Raw genomic sequence first — 17,003 nt, forward strand, 5'->3', positions numbered from 1 at the left:
ATGTGTCTGCGGGAACTTGTGCAAATGTGGTGGAACCACAGACAGAGTCTTGGGGGGGGGGGGGAAAGGCAAAAAAACATTTGTTTAAATCTAATAATATATGTACTGCACTGCTTGATTAAAAAGAGCTTAAAATTCATTACAGATGTCGGTTTTTTGGCTCAGTCGATGCTTGAACTTGGTGTGCGTGGACTCACTGATACTTGAGGCAAGTCGAGTTGGGCATGGAGGGGTCTAACGGGTGGAAGGTGACAGGAGGACTGTGCTGGGCTGACAGCAGGAAGCCCACCGCCAGCAAACACAAGCCGAGACACGTGCCTGCACAATAAAGAACACCAAAAATTCAAGCTGCAAGCTGCGATCAACAGGCCCTCGCCGCACCCCCTTTTGTATGGCGACGCCTCAAAAATGATCATCAACCTAAAAAGATGAGGCCGTCGTCACGTCTGATTCCGTCTTACCGACGATGCTGCCCAGGGTGAGCCTCCGCCGGCCCACTCTCTCCACAAGCCACACCCCTAGTAGAGTGAACAGGAAGTTGGTGAGGGTGGTGAGTCCCGCCAGCCAGATGGCGAGCCGGTCATCCCGCACGCCCGACATCTGCAGGATGGTGGCGCTGTAGTACCTGCAAACAAACAAATATACCGCAAAGTGTGATCCCAAAACACTTCAACATCACTGATCCGAGAACGATATGCTTTCAAATAAAATGCTTACAGATTATGCATCATTTCAGCAATACTTCCTTGACACCAATTATTACTATCCTATTAGCAGAGATTTGGTGCCATCTTGTGGCATCTTGGGTGTTAAAATAGAGCACAAAAGAATGGTTATTTTTCGGCAAAACAAAATGAAGGATAGTTTCCCAAAAAAACACACTGTAGTTCATTGTTTAATAAACACAAATGCTACATTCTTATTAAGCTGCTTCTTGCCTCAAGATTTTAGCGAATCAATTTAGTGAGGCGCATAAGATTCAGGCAGGCTTTTATCAGAATCACTTTTACAGACAGCTTTGTTGATTTTACATGACCTTGTTGCAATACATCAGTAGTCTGTGCAGGAAATGATAGAATATCAAATAACGACCATCCGACAGGACTTTGAAAAATGGGCTACATTATTGATTTATCAACACACCTCAGAGTCACGACCCACGCAAAAGACCCTTGCATGTTTCCATCAACATAGCACTCACTCACTGATGTGTCAAAAAAGGTCTCAAACCGGAGTCCTAAATTGAGAAAAACAGAAGACTGTGACCCTAGTCTGGAAGCACAGACATCTTCTCTTGCCTGTTAACGCAAAAAGTGACAAAACAAGACAGACTGGAGCGGGCAGGAAGGAGACGACAGGAAACGCTCGGAGCGACTGGATATTGAGATGGAAAGGTGAGGGAGAGCGAATACAAATGTGTGAGAAGATGCCGTCACCTTGTTTGGGATCTTTTATAACAACACAATCACATCTACAGCACCTGAACTTTTTTTTTTTTTTTTTTTTCCCCCCCCAACTGAAAACCGATGTCTGCTTCTTTAAAAAAAAAAAAAAAAAAGGCAAAAGAGACATCAAGAGCAGTCAATTTTTAGCATTAGCTGTAGGACACGGAGTAGCTTTAAGAAAGAACACACATAAATTGTTCCCATTGGATTGGGAAGAAAGGAGAACTTGTGCATAATGGATGAAGGTGTCAAAAGAAAATGGAAAATAAATGGACAGGAAATTGTGTTGTTTTTTTTCCAGAGGTGGGCATACGAGGGAGTTGAATATTGGGATGTGACCTACTTTTTTTTAATGCATGCACAATACTGTCACAAATCCATATAAATATAAAATCACCAGCCTCTGAGTTGAAAACCACAAAGGAGGATACTAATCATGCAATTTCTCACCCCTAATCAGGATCCACCGGCATTAAAATTAAATTAAAACGGAAGGTAATTGGGAGTGATTTTATTCACAAACTAAATGGCAAGTGCGGGGCCGATATTTCCCTCAGGGTTTGACTGAGACCAATTAGTCGCACTTTTTTTTTTTTTTTTTTTTTTTTTGTCCAACACCTGATAAATGTCCAAAAAGGTTGCTTGTGGTGTGACTAACAGGGCTGCAAAACGTCATTAAATCGAGTCAAAACTCTCCAAAAGTGATTTGTGCTTTTATGGACACAAAAAAAAGTTAGTCGGAAAAACTGTCCTGATCATATCTTTTTGCAACCGCAACTCACTTCAAATCCGAAATGTGCAGCTTCATTAATGACATCTGCTCTTGGCGTGTATTAAGCAAATGAGAGGGTTGTGCCTCAGTGGAGCATGTGTACGCGCGTAATGCGCTTGTGTGTGTGATTAGAGTGATAAGGAGTACGTTCTTCATTAAAAATGGCTATTTTTGGTTTCACAGGACAACGGAGTGGAAGATTTAGCTGCTTTCGCGCACTTGTAAACACACAAAAATGAAACAAATGTGGAAAAAACAAAAAAGACAGCAACCCTAGAATTTCCTCCATTGTGCACAACCATACATTCATTTCTCCAGTTTTGTTTCGCTTTGTTGTTTTCGTGACATTTCCAACATGACATTTCTCCGTGTGACCATCTGTGAGGCCACATTGTCCACAACAAACTGCACACAAACACGCCAACACACTCTACAATGTGGATATCTAATTAAAATGTCGCATTATGGGGTGTTGCAAATTGGACAGACAAGGGCTTGGGTGACCTTCAAGTTCACACTGGATTAACTGTCACAAATGACCACCTCGATTTCAAATGCTAGTATGTCTCGTGTATAGTATAGATAACGTTAAAAGACGCATGATGACTTTTTATTCAGACAAGACAATTTCAAATTGGACATTTGTGGATGTTGCTTTTGGTGCCAGTACTGATGCAGATTATAAAGCTGTCAACCACGTTTCCAATTTTCAAATGATTCTGTATCGCAGATAATAAGATAGAGTCCGAAGAGAAACGCAAGCCCCAAATAGGGATGGTTTAAAGATAGTTCCCAACACAAAGCAAAAAAAAAAAAAAAAAAAAAAAAAAAAAACAACAACAACCGAGCGATGGCACTTAACTCGAAAAACTCGGAATCTACCACTGCGTACTGTCAAAATGCAATGGTCCCTTAAAAAATGCGATCTAGCAAGGTTGTGAATGATAAACAGCGGGAGAACATTATTGTTATTTCACTGACATTATTCCACATATGAAACAAATCCCTTTACCAACCCCCCCCCCCCCCCCCCCCCCCCCAAAAAAAAGGCTCCTCCTGGTATTAAAGGGGTGTTTTTGTTCTGATATAATGGGCCGTCAACCCTCATATATTTTTTCCCCCAGAGCTCCTGCGCTCAATATTTTGGAGGGTGTACTGCCTTGCAGGCTCAGAGTGGATCTGATTGTGATCTGCAGGGAGGAGAGTGAAGACCTCAGTCGGGAAACTTGATAATGACAAACCAGTGGGTTCACACGGGTTGACCAGTTCCCCTGTCAGCCTCTCCTGAAACCTCCTCTCAAATTTGGTACAACTGACTCACCCAATTAAAAAAGAAAAAAGCATGAGCCCTGAACACGGAGTCGAGTCAGGGTTGAGCCCTGAAAATGAAACGTAGAGCTGTTCCTTTGAATTGTTTTTTAGCAGTCGTGTAGGCTACGAGTCCCGAATGTTAACAAATATAATAAATACGCTTTGAAAGCAATGCATTAATGGTCATACATACCTGTAAATTAATTAGGAATAGTAAGAAAATGAAAATGTTTTCCCACCTCTGGTATAACCAGCACATGGATAAATATATTGTGAAATTGATACACGACTCAACATTAACATCTTGAATTTCCTGGTCTGTCAGGTAATCACGCGGTAAACACCTTTTAACGAGTTGCATCTCGTAATCTTTGCAGACCAGAGACACGTTTGAACGGCAGTTGTAAACAAAAAAACAAAAACAAAACAATCTTTTGCACCATCGATTTGTGACAGGTGCAACGTGTCACTTTGCTTAAACAAAAGCCCAAATTCTCCTCGGCTAACCTGTCAGTCAGATTCTATTTTATTTAAGTACTCATTTTAGACACACACACACACACACACACACACACACACACACACATGCCGTCGTCAGCGATGCACGTGTGCAGACAACACACACGCGTGTAAAAAGAGGGAAAAAAACAAAAACTAGTCCGAGCGTGCACACACTTAGCCTATTGCCTTTGCTCTGACGGTTGCCAGGCAACAGCACATATCCCCAGTTTGTTTACAGAGACTGGTAATATAGATCATCTCAAAGGGGCAGCGAGACAGACACAGATGGAAAGATAACAAGAGCAAAACAGGAAAGTCAAAAAATAATAAAAAAAGAAGGTGCTCGGTTTCTTCCCAGCAGTCCTTGGGTGTTCGGCGGATGATGCGTTATGAAATGTTTTGTGATTTAATAGCGCGCCGCTAAACTATGTGCATCTGTCTCAATGTGTTTGGGCTGAATGGGAAGGATGGAGATGCAAAAACGCACTGTGGCATTGTTTTTTTTTTTAATTAAGTCTAAGGCGGAGAGTGGTTTCAAAAATATATATAAATAAATTTTAAAAAACGCTGGCAACAAACAACATTTTGACATTATGGTCCCTACTTTGTAATAGAATAAAAAATAAATTGAAACTAACGAACTGAAAGGTGATTCTGTTCATCGTTGCCCACTTTGTTAGACATAAGCATCTAGTCCCATGTATGTTTCAGAAATGATTATTTATTCAATACAAAGTGTATTCGCCCCCCTCCCATTTCTTTGGTTGATAAGTATGTGTCAGGAATGAATGATCAGGCTGAAAATGAGTTCAATTTTGTATTAAGGCGATTAACAATTTATACACGAGAACTGGCGATCATTCACCAAGAGTCTTGCCAGAGTGATCTGCCCTCTTCTGGAATCTGTCTTCCTTTATCTGTGCCTCACTATGCCCACAAAGTGTGGGGAATTTTCATCTGTTATCGAGCGCGCATTGCGGTGTTGCTATGTAACGGTTCAAAATATTCCAGTCAGAATGTGTGTGAATGCTTTGCTCAACATATATGTAACCTTTGACAGTACAAAGTCACGTTAAGTTAATGAAATAAAACGTAAAGAATTGAGCAGAATGATTTCATGCTTTTGTGCCTATTGACAATGTGCTCCTTCTTGGTGTGTGCACCTTGGCCACCAGAGAGCAAGATGGTACAGACATACATAGAAGAGGGTCATAACAAACCAGTCAGCTGCAGTAAGAATATACTGTATGCCTGTGAATATTGTTATACTGTTTGTCTACATGTGACACTGCACCGTTTGTGTTCAAATATCCATTGCTTCAAGGGCTATAACTACTGCAACATCGATGCTAGTTTCATTAGCCCGTTTATGGTGTGTTGCATTGTGAGTTAGCATTGAGCTAGCAGACTTCAGTCAGTTATGTGATTTGGTTCAATACACAACGCAAAATACTCTTTGTGTTATGTTTAAACTTCAAGTGAGAATGGAAATAAATAGCCCGAAGCAAGCACTGGGCCGCTTTTTATTTATTTTTTAAGAACTGTTCAGTATCTACTGCTTGTTGTGAAGTTCATCGCCACCATTGAGTGCTCGCGACGGCGACGCCTTGCAGACGCTCGAGTGAGCTATAAGCGGACGTACTCACATGACTGTGTTGATTCCGGAGAGCTGCTGGAACATCTGGAGGCCGCAGCCCACCAGGAGTGCTCGCCGCGTGGGGGGGTAGGTCAGCATGCGCCAAATCACCGGGCCATCTGGACGTGTAAAAACAGCACAATTAAATTCACTTGTAAGGAAATAAAGAGGTACCTTGAGTTACAATACACTGCAAATACTCCACCGCTCGAATGAAGTAAAAAAAAAAGAAAAGAAAAAGGAGAGCCACACTCACTGGCCCACTTTTATCCATTTATTGTACGAGACAAACAGCCAAAGACACAAATACAAAATGAAAACACTCACAAGGAGCATGGAGAAGATGTTATCGCATGGAAAACTTGAATCAGAGTCCTTTATGTCATTCACTGGGCCACACATCTCTTAAAAGGCACATGTCAACATACACTATTGAACTACAGTGTCGTTAATTACACCTCATAAAACCAGTATATTTCTTTACATTCTCGTTTATTATGTTTTATTAGGTTGTTGTGGTTGTGCTAGTTTTCGTAATTTAAAAAAAAAAATTCATTTCAATGAGGAAAACTGATTTGTAAATGAATAAATTAAGTTGTCATGGAACAAATTAATCTCATAAATTAAGGTATCACTGAAAAAAACAAATCGTCCACCGTAAATTAACATCTATTTCTCTTTAAGGCAGGGATTAGTACCTTTTAGTAGCAAGAGAGCCCCCTTTAAAAAAATGTCTGCTTAAAAAATTAGTTTTTCAGAATATTGGGAATTTATTAGTAGGAAATCATACCCCCCAAAAATGGCACTAAATCAGATGAATTTGGCGTGAAATGCCCAAATGAATAGATGTGCACTGAACAAATGAGGATAATTGAAGATAATACATGAAATAGTGCAACATTTTGGCTCGGTGAGCTGTCCGTGGTGCTGATTGCTGTCCAATCAAGTCGCTCTTTTGTCGAAGCTGGCATCGGCCTTCCCGCCTCTCAGCCTGATCTCCGGCCAGCATGCCAAAGCAATGCCCTTTCCCCTGGGAAGCCAACGTCTTAAAAGCGGACAGACAAGGGAGAGATGAGGCTGACGAGACGCGGAGGATAAAAGTTGGACGCATGAGGGCTGCGCATGTGAAGCCACACATCCGCACAGTGATGCCGTCGAAAGGGGAGCAGCTGTGTGTATGAGGACTCTCTATGGAGCAGACTCCTTTAGCAAGGAAAGCCCAGATTCACTCAGGGGCACACTTGCACACAGACTGTACGTGTTTGCATGTGTGTCTTGGGGAAGCATCATCTTTTGATTGCTTTTCACTGAGAAATGCTGAAAGCAACTTTATAGGCATTCAGAAGCCAGAGACGTGAGAAGCACTTTTCTCTGATGCAGTGAAAGAACCCGTTCAACCCATGTAAAACATTCACTTGCACATTTACAACTTGACTTAACATGCATTTACTTACACATACACAAAATAATTGTGTTTCTATTTTACATGCATTTTTCATAATTATTGCTTGACTACTTAGTTTTTTTGTTGTTGTTTGCGTTTTTTTTTTTTTTTTTTGCTGTCTATCACCACATGTTCAAAATAAAGCCTTCATTCAGCATTCGACAACAAAACAATCCTTACTGTTAATTTAAGACAGATATAAAACCCACTGTGATGTTTTTAAATGTTTTTTTCCCTCACATGGATTGGAACATTACATTCATAAATCTGAGTGGTTGCCCAATGGTCGTAAAAATATTGTACAAAAATGCTGCAAATATTTCCCATGAGCGTGCTGTTGTATTTTTATTTTTTGTATTAACACCACGATATGAAGAAGTGTTCTGACCGCAGACGGCTAAAATAGAGGAAGCGGTGCGTTCATGGGCCAGGCCATTTCCTTTGGCGCTAACCTGGTGGAGTATGATCCCTTGATTTTCAGCCGACTGTTATTGGATTAGCTGCGAAGGATATCTAGATTTATATCGCTGGGATCAACTATCTGCAGAGAGCTATCTCATGAAGAAGTGCTTCATTTACTGCATAAACACACTTTATCAATCATGCAATGTTCTCCCCCCCCCCACCCAGACAAATAAGTGAACTCGATAGCATAAGACGCTTCATTTCCTCACTGGAGCACCACCCTGCTGTAATTCAATCAGATGAGATATTGAAAGCAACTGGATGGGGGTGGTGGGTGGGAAAAACAAAAAAACAAAAAAAAAAACAGCAAAGCCCCAAGCGGCACTGAAATAAGTGACATTGAAACCCCTTCTTACTTTGATTTCGTTTACGGTAACGCTATGATGCATCTTCCCCTCGACACCTCAATTACGTGACAGGTTTTCCAGTAATTTTCACAACAACACACGAGTGCTTCTGATGTGTAGCGTGAGGGGCCTGTGGATACGGCCTAGCTAGCTTTACATTGGTTACCATGGTTTCCATAATACACTAACTGCACCTATAACCAGAGGTTGTCGAACTTGACTTGAGTCACAAAACTGTTTGACTTATGACTTGCTGAACTCAAGTACTACTAGGACTTGCTCGACTTGACTTTTTTGATTTTTGCCACAGTAACTTGCTTAAAACTAATAGATTAAGACGTGTGAATTACTTGCACATATGTGCGATTTACTAAAACCTCAGCTGACAACAGTGACATTTACATTTACAGTGGCAATTTATTTAGACATTTACATCAATGGACTCTCTATTGGAATGCCTTATTTGCACCGAATCAGAAAATACTAAGGAGAGTTTGGATAAGAAAAGGCTGTATCTTTTTCCTTAACATTCACCACAAGGAATCTCCAATTATCCCTGCTCCTTTCAGGAACCACCCCAACCCACACAGCCAATTAAAGAACATGTTGAGCCTGTCAGATGTTTGCATCTGCTGCATGTTAATGAGGACGAAATCAGATTGCCATGAGCATGAGAGATAACTGATCCTCGTATTTGAATGTCAAAGTGTGGTATGTTGGTCGCGGAACCTTTTCGATGTGCAAACGAAGCACAGGAGGACCTTGCACCTGACAGAAAATTGCTGCAATCAAAGACAGAAGTCTTCACAGGCATCCTGTCGCTCTCCCGTACTCCCCTCCTAATTATTTCTCCCACTCGTCTCGACTTATTCTCGCGCATATTCAAGAGCAGGTGTCAAAACTCATGCTTGGCGGTCAATTGTGATATTTCATTGGTTAAAAAATGTATGAACATAAAAGGTTGAAATAGTTATGAAATGGGCTACTATAAAACCCTCTAAAATGTTTTTTTGCAGGAAGAAATTCATTATTCCAATCTGCAATTACAATATAGCAGACAGAAATACTCATTAGAAGGTGTGGTTGGTTGACTGGCTCAAAATTCCTTCCTCCATGCATGGTCTCCTGACAGCCACATACTTAGGAAGGAATCATGACAGATCTGGCTTGCTCAATTATTCAGGAGCTGCTTAAAGGGAGGGGGCCAGAAGAGTGAAGAGTTTGGAGAAAGTCGCTCTTTTGTACTCTGGATCCCTGAGGTTTTAAAGCTGCCTAACTCTGGAAAAAATGGATAATGCCCCCCATCATCCTTGTTCATTCGGATTTTTTTTTCATGAAAAAAAACCTAAGCATTTTGAGGAATATCTGTTGGCACAACCCCAAGCACGACAAGTTTTTGTTTAATTTCAGATCAGCAGTAATCACTTGCTTTTCTGCTACCCGGAGGAACTCTGGTGCCTATTGGTAACAAACATTATGAAAAGGTCCATTAGATGCTTCCAGCATCTGCCTATATTGGTCAAACTCCCTCAATGGAGGACAAAAGTGAGACGTATTTCTGTCTTGGGGGCTTCATACATGGTAAGCATAGAGTACTTGTGTATGACTCCTGAGGCACCCCACTAGTGCAATTACAGTGCATCAACCATTCTCTTCTATCTATCATCACAAAGCTCCTGCTAACCGAGCTGCTAACTTACTCTGAGCGTACAAAAGGAGCACTGGTCTCATATGCAGTGCACACATTTTGTTTTTTTCGTAAGACCCATAGTATTTGCATTGCAGTTTTGCCCAATTCTCCACTATAGACGTATGATAGTATGGAAGGTCGTGAGTCAGGTTTGACCTTATTTTTTTCTTTATGTGACTCACTCATGAAAGTACATTTGGATGAAAAGCAGTGTTGACAGTGATGCCACACTGTGTACATTTGTAAATAAAGCCAAACACGAGTGACTAGAAATGTAATCAATCTTTGTTCAAATGATAGGTGTCAGACCATACTGGCAAATGGCTTCAATGACTCAAGCAGATGGCGCACATTTTGAATGGCGACAATCTGCAAGCCAGTCTGTGAGAGGACATTTTCAAAAAGCAAAAGTGATTGGCAACATCTGCTTTTCAAAGAGCATCTCTGACTGGTGGAAGACGCTTGCAAGCCATGCGGGGAGATAAGTGGGATGAGCATTATTTTTAAAAAGATGACCTTCGAGGTGACTTGAATGAGATCTTGATTAGTGACTAAATTCCTTCCATATTCGGCTGCTTTTCTGGAGGCGGCGGATGAAGAGAGGTCATACTATTATGTCTCTTTCTTTGTCATTTATCTTGGAGAGGAACTAGACTAAGCCGACAAGGACACGGGGAGCAGATGTCTTTACTGCAGTATCCCAATTTTCTCTCTGCGTGTACAGTGGTGAATCGCGCTTCTTCTAAATGCCAGTGGAAGATCCAAGCAATTCAGAAGACAAACTCCTGGCTATGCTGAGGGAAGGATGGAGTTATGCAGCCGTTGTATTGAGAATGCTTTACTTTCCTTCTCTCTCAACATAAGAGTCGGTTATGAATGCCATACCTTAGGCATTACTGCCTTCTAGGTGTATTAACAGCACTTGTAAATACTGTAGTATTTTCTATGAATTTTCTGCTTGCAATTTGTTTGGGTGCATGTTCAGAATTGTTTACAATGTGTTTAAAAAAGTGTGTTGTAATACGTTTAAAATGTGTTTAACGTGCTTGGGAGGGGATTATAAGGTCTCTCTATATTGCAGATTTTCATATACTGTATTGTGGTGGAGTCCGGTATGTATCCCGCTGCGATAAAAAGGGGTTCACTGTATACACTTAGTGGAAAGTTTATTAGCTACACCAGAACGCTTCTTTACATTCAATATAGGGCCGAATGATCCTTTTGTAGTAGTAACATTGCTTTGCAAACTTCTGAAGGTTCCAAAAAGTTTAGAAAGCCTCCGATTAGTAATGTTAATAGTTGAAAAAAAAAGGCTGTTTGAGGGAGTTAATAGTCCACTTACAATAGTACAGCAGAGCAGGGGCAGGAGGTAAATATTCTTGCCATCAACAACAGGATGTAGCTACGTTTAATGCAATTTGCTTGAAGCATCCCCCCCAACTAAGGTAAAACAACCACACGCTCCTCAATGCGTCTTGAGCGCATCGATTTTGTTCAACAATACAATAATGAACACTGAGCACCCAGAAGTGCCTGCTAATATGCAAAATATCAATGCCTTTCTTCGACTATAATGAATAGGCCATTGATGCTGGGAAGCAGCAATATTGCACTGCACAAAAGATTCATCCGGAGCATTTAAATTTGGCTCAGTGCACCTCCAACTGTAAGCCAATTACTCGAGTAAAGATGCAGATAATTCCCTCCTCTCCCTTCGCCTGAGCTATGGTAATTTTGCTCTCTCCCCTAACGCAGCCTGCGTGATGATTTCCCAGTTGGGACTCCTTATTTTCTCGTCCTCCACAATGCATCCTAACCACTGCTGTGCAAACTTGAGTCGTTTTAGCAATCAGAGCATCTGTCCGCATGGAAGCAGTGCACTTGTGGAAGCTCGTTTGGGTTCGTTAAGGCTCCATTAAAAGAGGCAGAAAGTGAGGAGAGGGAATGGAAAAAGAAGATTCCAAGGCCTTGTTTGAGACCAGTGGTGCACGGATCCATGCAGAAAGAAAATCATACAAAAATAATACGTTCAGACAAGACTACTTTGAGCAATACTGCCACTAAATGAGCTCCGAGCACAAGCAGTCAACCCCAAAATAAATAGTGACACACTTCACAAGCACAAGATTCAAACGCAGAACCTTGCGACTGTGAGGCAAATGTGCTCGTTTCAATAAATCAAATGCCAGTTTCTAAATATTGCACATTACTTTCCATGCAAAACTGATTTCCATTGAGAACGTGCTTATTCATTACAAATACCCCAGCGGTAAGTCCTTACGTTTTGTCATCCCCAAAGCGAAGAGCAGCCGTGGTCTCATTATCATTTCTGTGTGGATTTAAACAGGCTCGGAGCCCACGCTGGAGTTTCATAAAAATGCTCAAACAATGTGAATTATTAATAGTCACTGAGAGAAATAGAAACTCCAGTGGAGGGAGACGGTAAAACTCACCGACCGTATGAGGATGCGGAGTGTGCGTTTGCGACGGTGCGTCCAGAATTGTGAAACGAAAGACTTCGATTTTGATAGCGTTTGCCAAACACAGCACTCAATAATCAATCTGACATGATGCAGCTGTTTCTCCTCCAATTAGAAGGCAGGACTCAATGAACTGGTCACCTGCAGAATTGTGCAACATTCAAAATGCCAAAATCAATTAGATTGTTGCTTTGACAAAAGCTCAATCAGTCCAGGTTGTTCGTTCAGGCGGAACATGTTGCTACCAATAGATCTAAAATGTCCTAGGTGAAAAAAATAAATACAAAAATTCAATAGTGACCTCGTGAAAAAGGAGTAAAACCATTACCGCAATGTTGTGGAATTTATAGGCAATTACAAACGTTTTGGGTGGGTGTTAGTTACCTGTGAATTTTCACGATAATAAATTGATAAATGAGAGTATGTTTATATCACTGAGTTAAAAACTTAATAAATCGACAACTAGGAAAGTGGTAATTAGTATTTTTTTCCTGGTTGCGAAGTGGCAACATACACGCCAGCGCCCTTGAACTTTTTTCCCAAATCAAATCATTTGTAAGCCATTTATTTTGAAGGGTAATGTAACGTTGTAAAATGAGTTTGAAATGATATTTAAGTGATATTCTTAAAGACAATTATATTAAAAAAAATATTCACACATTTCTGTCATGATCTGTGTTTCTGCTGACGTTGTTGTTTTGGTTGGATTTAGTTTTGTTTCTTGTCACATGTTGTTTTCCTGTGTCCCTCATTTATGGCTTGTCTGCTTGTCAGGTTTTCATGTCCACTTGTTCTCCTCAGCCCTGTTCCTCGTGTCAACCAATCAGCTCCACCCAGTCACTGGATTCATGTTCAGGTATGCCTTGTTGTCCCGTTAATTTGTTTGTATTTAGTTCCCTGGTTTCTTTGAGTCTGTGTCATTTCAATGTTGTCCGTTTTGTACGTGACTTTACTTGTCACGTAAAGTTTCCTGTAGCCTGTTGTGGTGTGACAGCAATCGTTGCACAATATTGCTCCTCCATTGTAATTGGAGCAATGCCTCCCATGACCCCCCGCTATCATTCTAGTCATCCTCAACAACAATCCGTCCACTTCGTTCAAGAAAATGAAGTGACCACTCAGACCTTCTTTCTTCCTGCATCATTCAGGTAGCAAAACAATTGCAACAATGCCCAAAAGTCACATGCTTTAACACTTAAAGTTAACTTTCAGACAATAATGCTAATTGATGAATAATACTCAGCACATCTGCTTTGGATTCAGGTGTCATTTCCAGGCTGAATACTATTGTGCAGGTCTGCCATTTCTATAATAATACTTCCATCATTATCAGATTCGTAACCTGAAGGACTTTTACACCTCAGTGAAATCGCTGTGAAGTTTGTGTGTGCGTGCTTGTGTGTGTGCGCGTGTAAATGGGCAGACAAGGATCAGCGGATGATGCGCACTTTAATCATCAGAGGTGAGGATGGGCAGGGAAGTGTTGTTCCCATGGTAACGGGCATGTCAGCGGTGGGGCATGGTGAGAACATGCATGCCCGCACGTGCTTTTTTCATAAGTAGAGTCTTTGGCCAATCACATTGGAGGATTTTAGGCTGAATGCCTCAGAGGCAAAGGTTAATTGCGGGGCTTTGTGATGTGAACTGTTCTTTTCCTATCAGAAATGTCTGAACAATGGTACAGCACAAGCAGCGTGAATGAAACCAAAAGGGCAGGAAGGAATTCAAACATTCGGAAAATCAAGCTATTGTTCAGTTCTATGCTGTATTAATGGCATTCATGTCTTCTTGAAGCCATATTGGACAAACATGCTATGGTTAATCATTTCTTAACAGAATCCAATTTCAACACACTTATGATACAATAATGTGCACAAGCACCAATGGAAAGTTTACCTTGCAGCATCTTCCACCAAGCATTATGGCAAACTTAAAATACATTATTCTTCCATGAAACACTATATGTTACCTTCATCTCCAACCGGTTTTGAGGTTAAGGTAAGGACATTATAGACGTAAACTTTTTTAATGCAAAGAAGGATTTTAAAGGGCCCTCAAGCACACTGAGGGAAGTATAAAAAAAATAAAGCAGGAAATTTAAGCAGCAAATTAGAGTACCAAAATAGTTCTACCCTGGAATCAATGTACTTTGCAATGTAATTGCTTTGCTTTAATGGCTCCTGGGTGTTAAGGCGGACATCCACGTTCACAAACACACACTATAAACCAAGTGACAAAACAAAAGAAAGGGACATTAAGTACCTCAGTGTTTCCTGTTATAATAATGCAAATTACAGGCATTGCTAAATCTGTCACAAACAAACAAATATTAACCGACAAGATCCTATTGAAACAGGAAACGTTGCAACACAGTTAACTGCACGAGTCGACCTGACAATACTGATGAGAACTGCGGGAGGGATGCCGAAATGAAAAAGAACCAGCTGAGTACACAATGAGCCTGCTGCAACCGCGAGTGTGTTTTCACACCAGTGTGTGTATTGGTGTGTGTGTATTTGTGTCTCTGTGAGTGTAATGAAGGTTCCTCTTCACTGCAGGCCATGCGGCCCCAAGAGGATGTTTGGATGGCACTCCTGGCTGACACATGGTGTTCTCAGTTGTCAAAGTTGATTAGATACGAGATGAAAGTGATTCCCTCGGTGCTCTTCGGTGACTGGTCACAGCGCCGAGGGATGTGTGTGTGTGTGTGTGTCTGTGTCCAGACGGGCCAAGTATAATTCGGTAAAAGTACGATTGCTGGATTACTGATCACGGTGCTTCAACATATTCATTAATGTCAAGGCCCGCACTCATTCAACATGTTGTCGAATTAATGCAAGGTGAAAAAAAAAAATCCTTAATGACTTGGATGCCAGTGAGGTAACATCGCAGAACGCTGCCCACGTTCACGGGAGGTTAAACGATGTCCATTTAAGCTGCGAGTCAGATGTCAACAACTTCCCACTCACACTGATGATCACAAAAGCCAAGAAGCAGGTTTCCCTTTTAACAACCACAGCAAACTCGGAAAAAGTGTGTGAACTGTGGTGTCCGTTTTGTCTCTTTCTTTTGCCTTTTATGTAAATGTTTCAACCCTTGTTGTCATTCGATTGAACCTCAGTTGAATTGTGGAGTGTGACACCCGACACAGACGTCGAAGAAAGCCGCGGGCACCAATGAAAGTCGAGACAGCACACCAGTGAAGGAAAAAATAAATAAAATGTTACCGTCTTAGAGGTCTAACAAATAACATCCTTTTTAGCAATAATAAGAAAAAGAACCTTGATTTAAGAGCGACATTATTGTGCACATTAATGTTTGTAAGCCTGCTGGCTTCACTGGCTTTCCTGAGACGTGTGAAGAATGTTTCTTGGCAGAGTCGAACAGAGAGAACAGCAGGGAACGCTTGGCAGGAACATGTGTTGTGTGCATACACAGAGTACATTTTTCCTTTTGGAGATGCACAGACTTCACCTGGATACCGATTTATCAAGTATGCGTTACAAGCTTTGGTTTTGCACTAAATTCAATTACAGTAGCGCTTGGATACGTACAAAGTTAAGTACAACTGAGCAGTACATAGGTGGAGAGTTACGTGTATCGCTAGAGGGAGCCCACGTGGACCGCACTTCGTGAATCACGGAACGAAAGGCCACACGACAACCCCGCCTCTCGTCTCACCTCCTCCGCCGTCCTTCTCCTCCTCCTCAATGCTGTTCTTGATGCCGTCGTACTCCTCGTCGATGTTCTGGTTGCCTCGTATCTGGCTGAGGACGCGTCGGGCCTTCTGGGTCAGCCCGCGCTGGATCAGCCAGCGAGGGCTCTCGGGCAGGAAGAGGAACCCCACAAACTGGAGCACAGCGGGGAGCACTGACAGGCCCAGCATGTACCTGAAGAGGCGGAAACAGGCCGTTTATATCCATTGTATTGGATTTCGATGATTTTGACAGGAAGCTTTCAACTGGTCTCGAGCTATTTCCTTACAAGCGACGGGTGGCTCATCCTGAAAATTCTTTTTATTGTTGTTTGTTTGAATGTCATTGTTTTATGTTGCAATGCCTTAATGTGTATAAAAAAAAAAAAAAAAAAAAAAAGAGGGCAAAATTAGCAGTTTTTTTGGGTGTTATGATTCCTGATTTTTGGGGGAATGTTTGTTCGAATGTCATTATCGTTGTAATGTGTGAATGCGTAAAATAATAATCGAATCGGCCGGGCCCTTAATTCAAAATACAGCAGTACACATATCAAGACATTCATGGGCTGTATGCATGTTTGGGTTCTGCACAAATCCAAACTACAAAGCAACAATTTGCAGTCTAGACAGAACAGATTCACCCACCTCCAACACACACACACACACACACACAAAGCTGATTCGCTGAATGATTATAGTGAGAGAAAATAATTGCTCCATAAAGCTCTCTGCAGCCACTTAAGCGCACAGTCAGAGTACAACATGTTCGGACAAAGGGGCTGCTTGGAAATCCAAAACTCGTGGATGTGGAAGAATAAGAGGAGAGAAGGGAGGGAGCAAAGACTAATTGGAAGGAGGCAGCAGCCCTGGAAATAAAAAGAGCAGCACGCACGGCGTGCTGACAGGAGCGCCTAAATGTCGGTACAAAAGACTTTTCTTCTCTTGCTGAGGCAAAGGCATCAAGGAGAGCTTCACGGCAATTTATAATTCAGGAATTTCTCTAATCGGCGACATCAGGGCCACACGCGAAGAAGAAACGACGGTCTTTATCTACGCTGACATTTCACAACTCAGCATATAAACACTCTACGTGGGCTTTTATTCTGACGAGGAGAGAGGTGGAGGGAGGGGGACAAAACATCAGATACGAGAGGGTGTACAGTACGGTCCAAATGTGCGGACGTTATCGGCCTGCTCGTGGATATTTTGACATTTGAG

At 41.6% G+C, this 17,003-nt stretch overlaps 1 protein-coding gene across 2 annotated transcripts in view; it reads right to left on the reverse strand.

Moving 5' to 3' along the window:
* Nucleotides 1-17,003, reverse strand: part of LOC133471994 (proton myo-inositol cotransporter-like) — a 28,896-nt gene that overhangs the window by 6,239 nt on the left and 5,654 nt on the right. For both annotated transcript variants that reach the window (XR_009786517.1, XM_061762214.1), the window contains exons 3-6: nucleotides 15,773-15,981; nucleotides 5,676-5,784; nucleotides 462-625; nucleotides 198-318 (exon numbers count right to left, since the gene is read on the reverse strand). Coding sequence is in view for 1 of the 2 variants with exons in the window: in XM_061762214.1 (XP_061618198.1) it covers nucleotides 198-318; nucleotides 462-625; nucleotides 5,676-5,784; nucleotides 15,773-15,981 (603 nt within the window). In the remaining variant the exon portion in view is untranslated. The remainder of the gene's footprint in view (nucleotides 1-197; nucleotides 319-461; nucleotides 626-5,675; nucleotides 5,785-15,772; nucleotides 15,982-17,003) is intronic.

The sequence above is a fragment of the Phyllopteryx taeniolatus genome, chromosome 22 (assembly GCF_024500385.1).
Source record: "Phyllopteryx taeniolatus isolate TA_2022b chromosome 22, UOR_Ptae_1.2, whole genome shotgun sequence".
Lineage (NCBI taxonomy): Eukaryota > Metazoa > Chordata > Actinopteri > Syngnathiformes > Syngnathidae > Phyllopteryx > Phyllopteryx taeniolatus.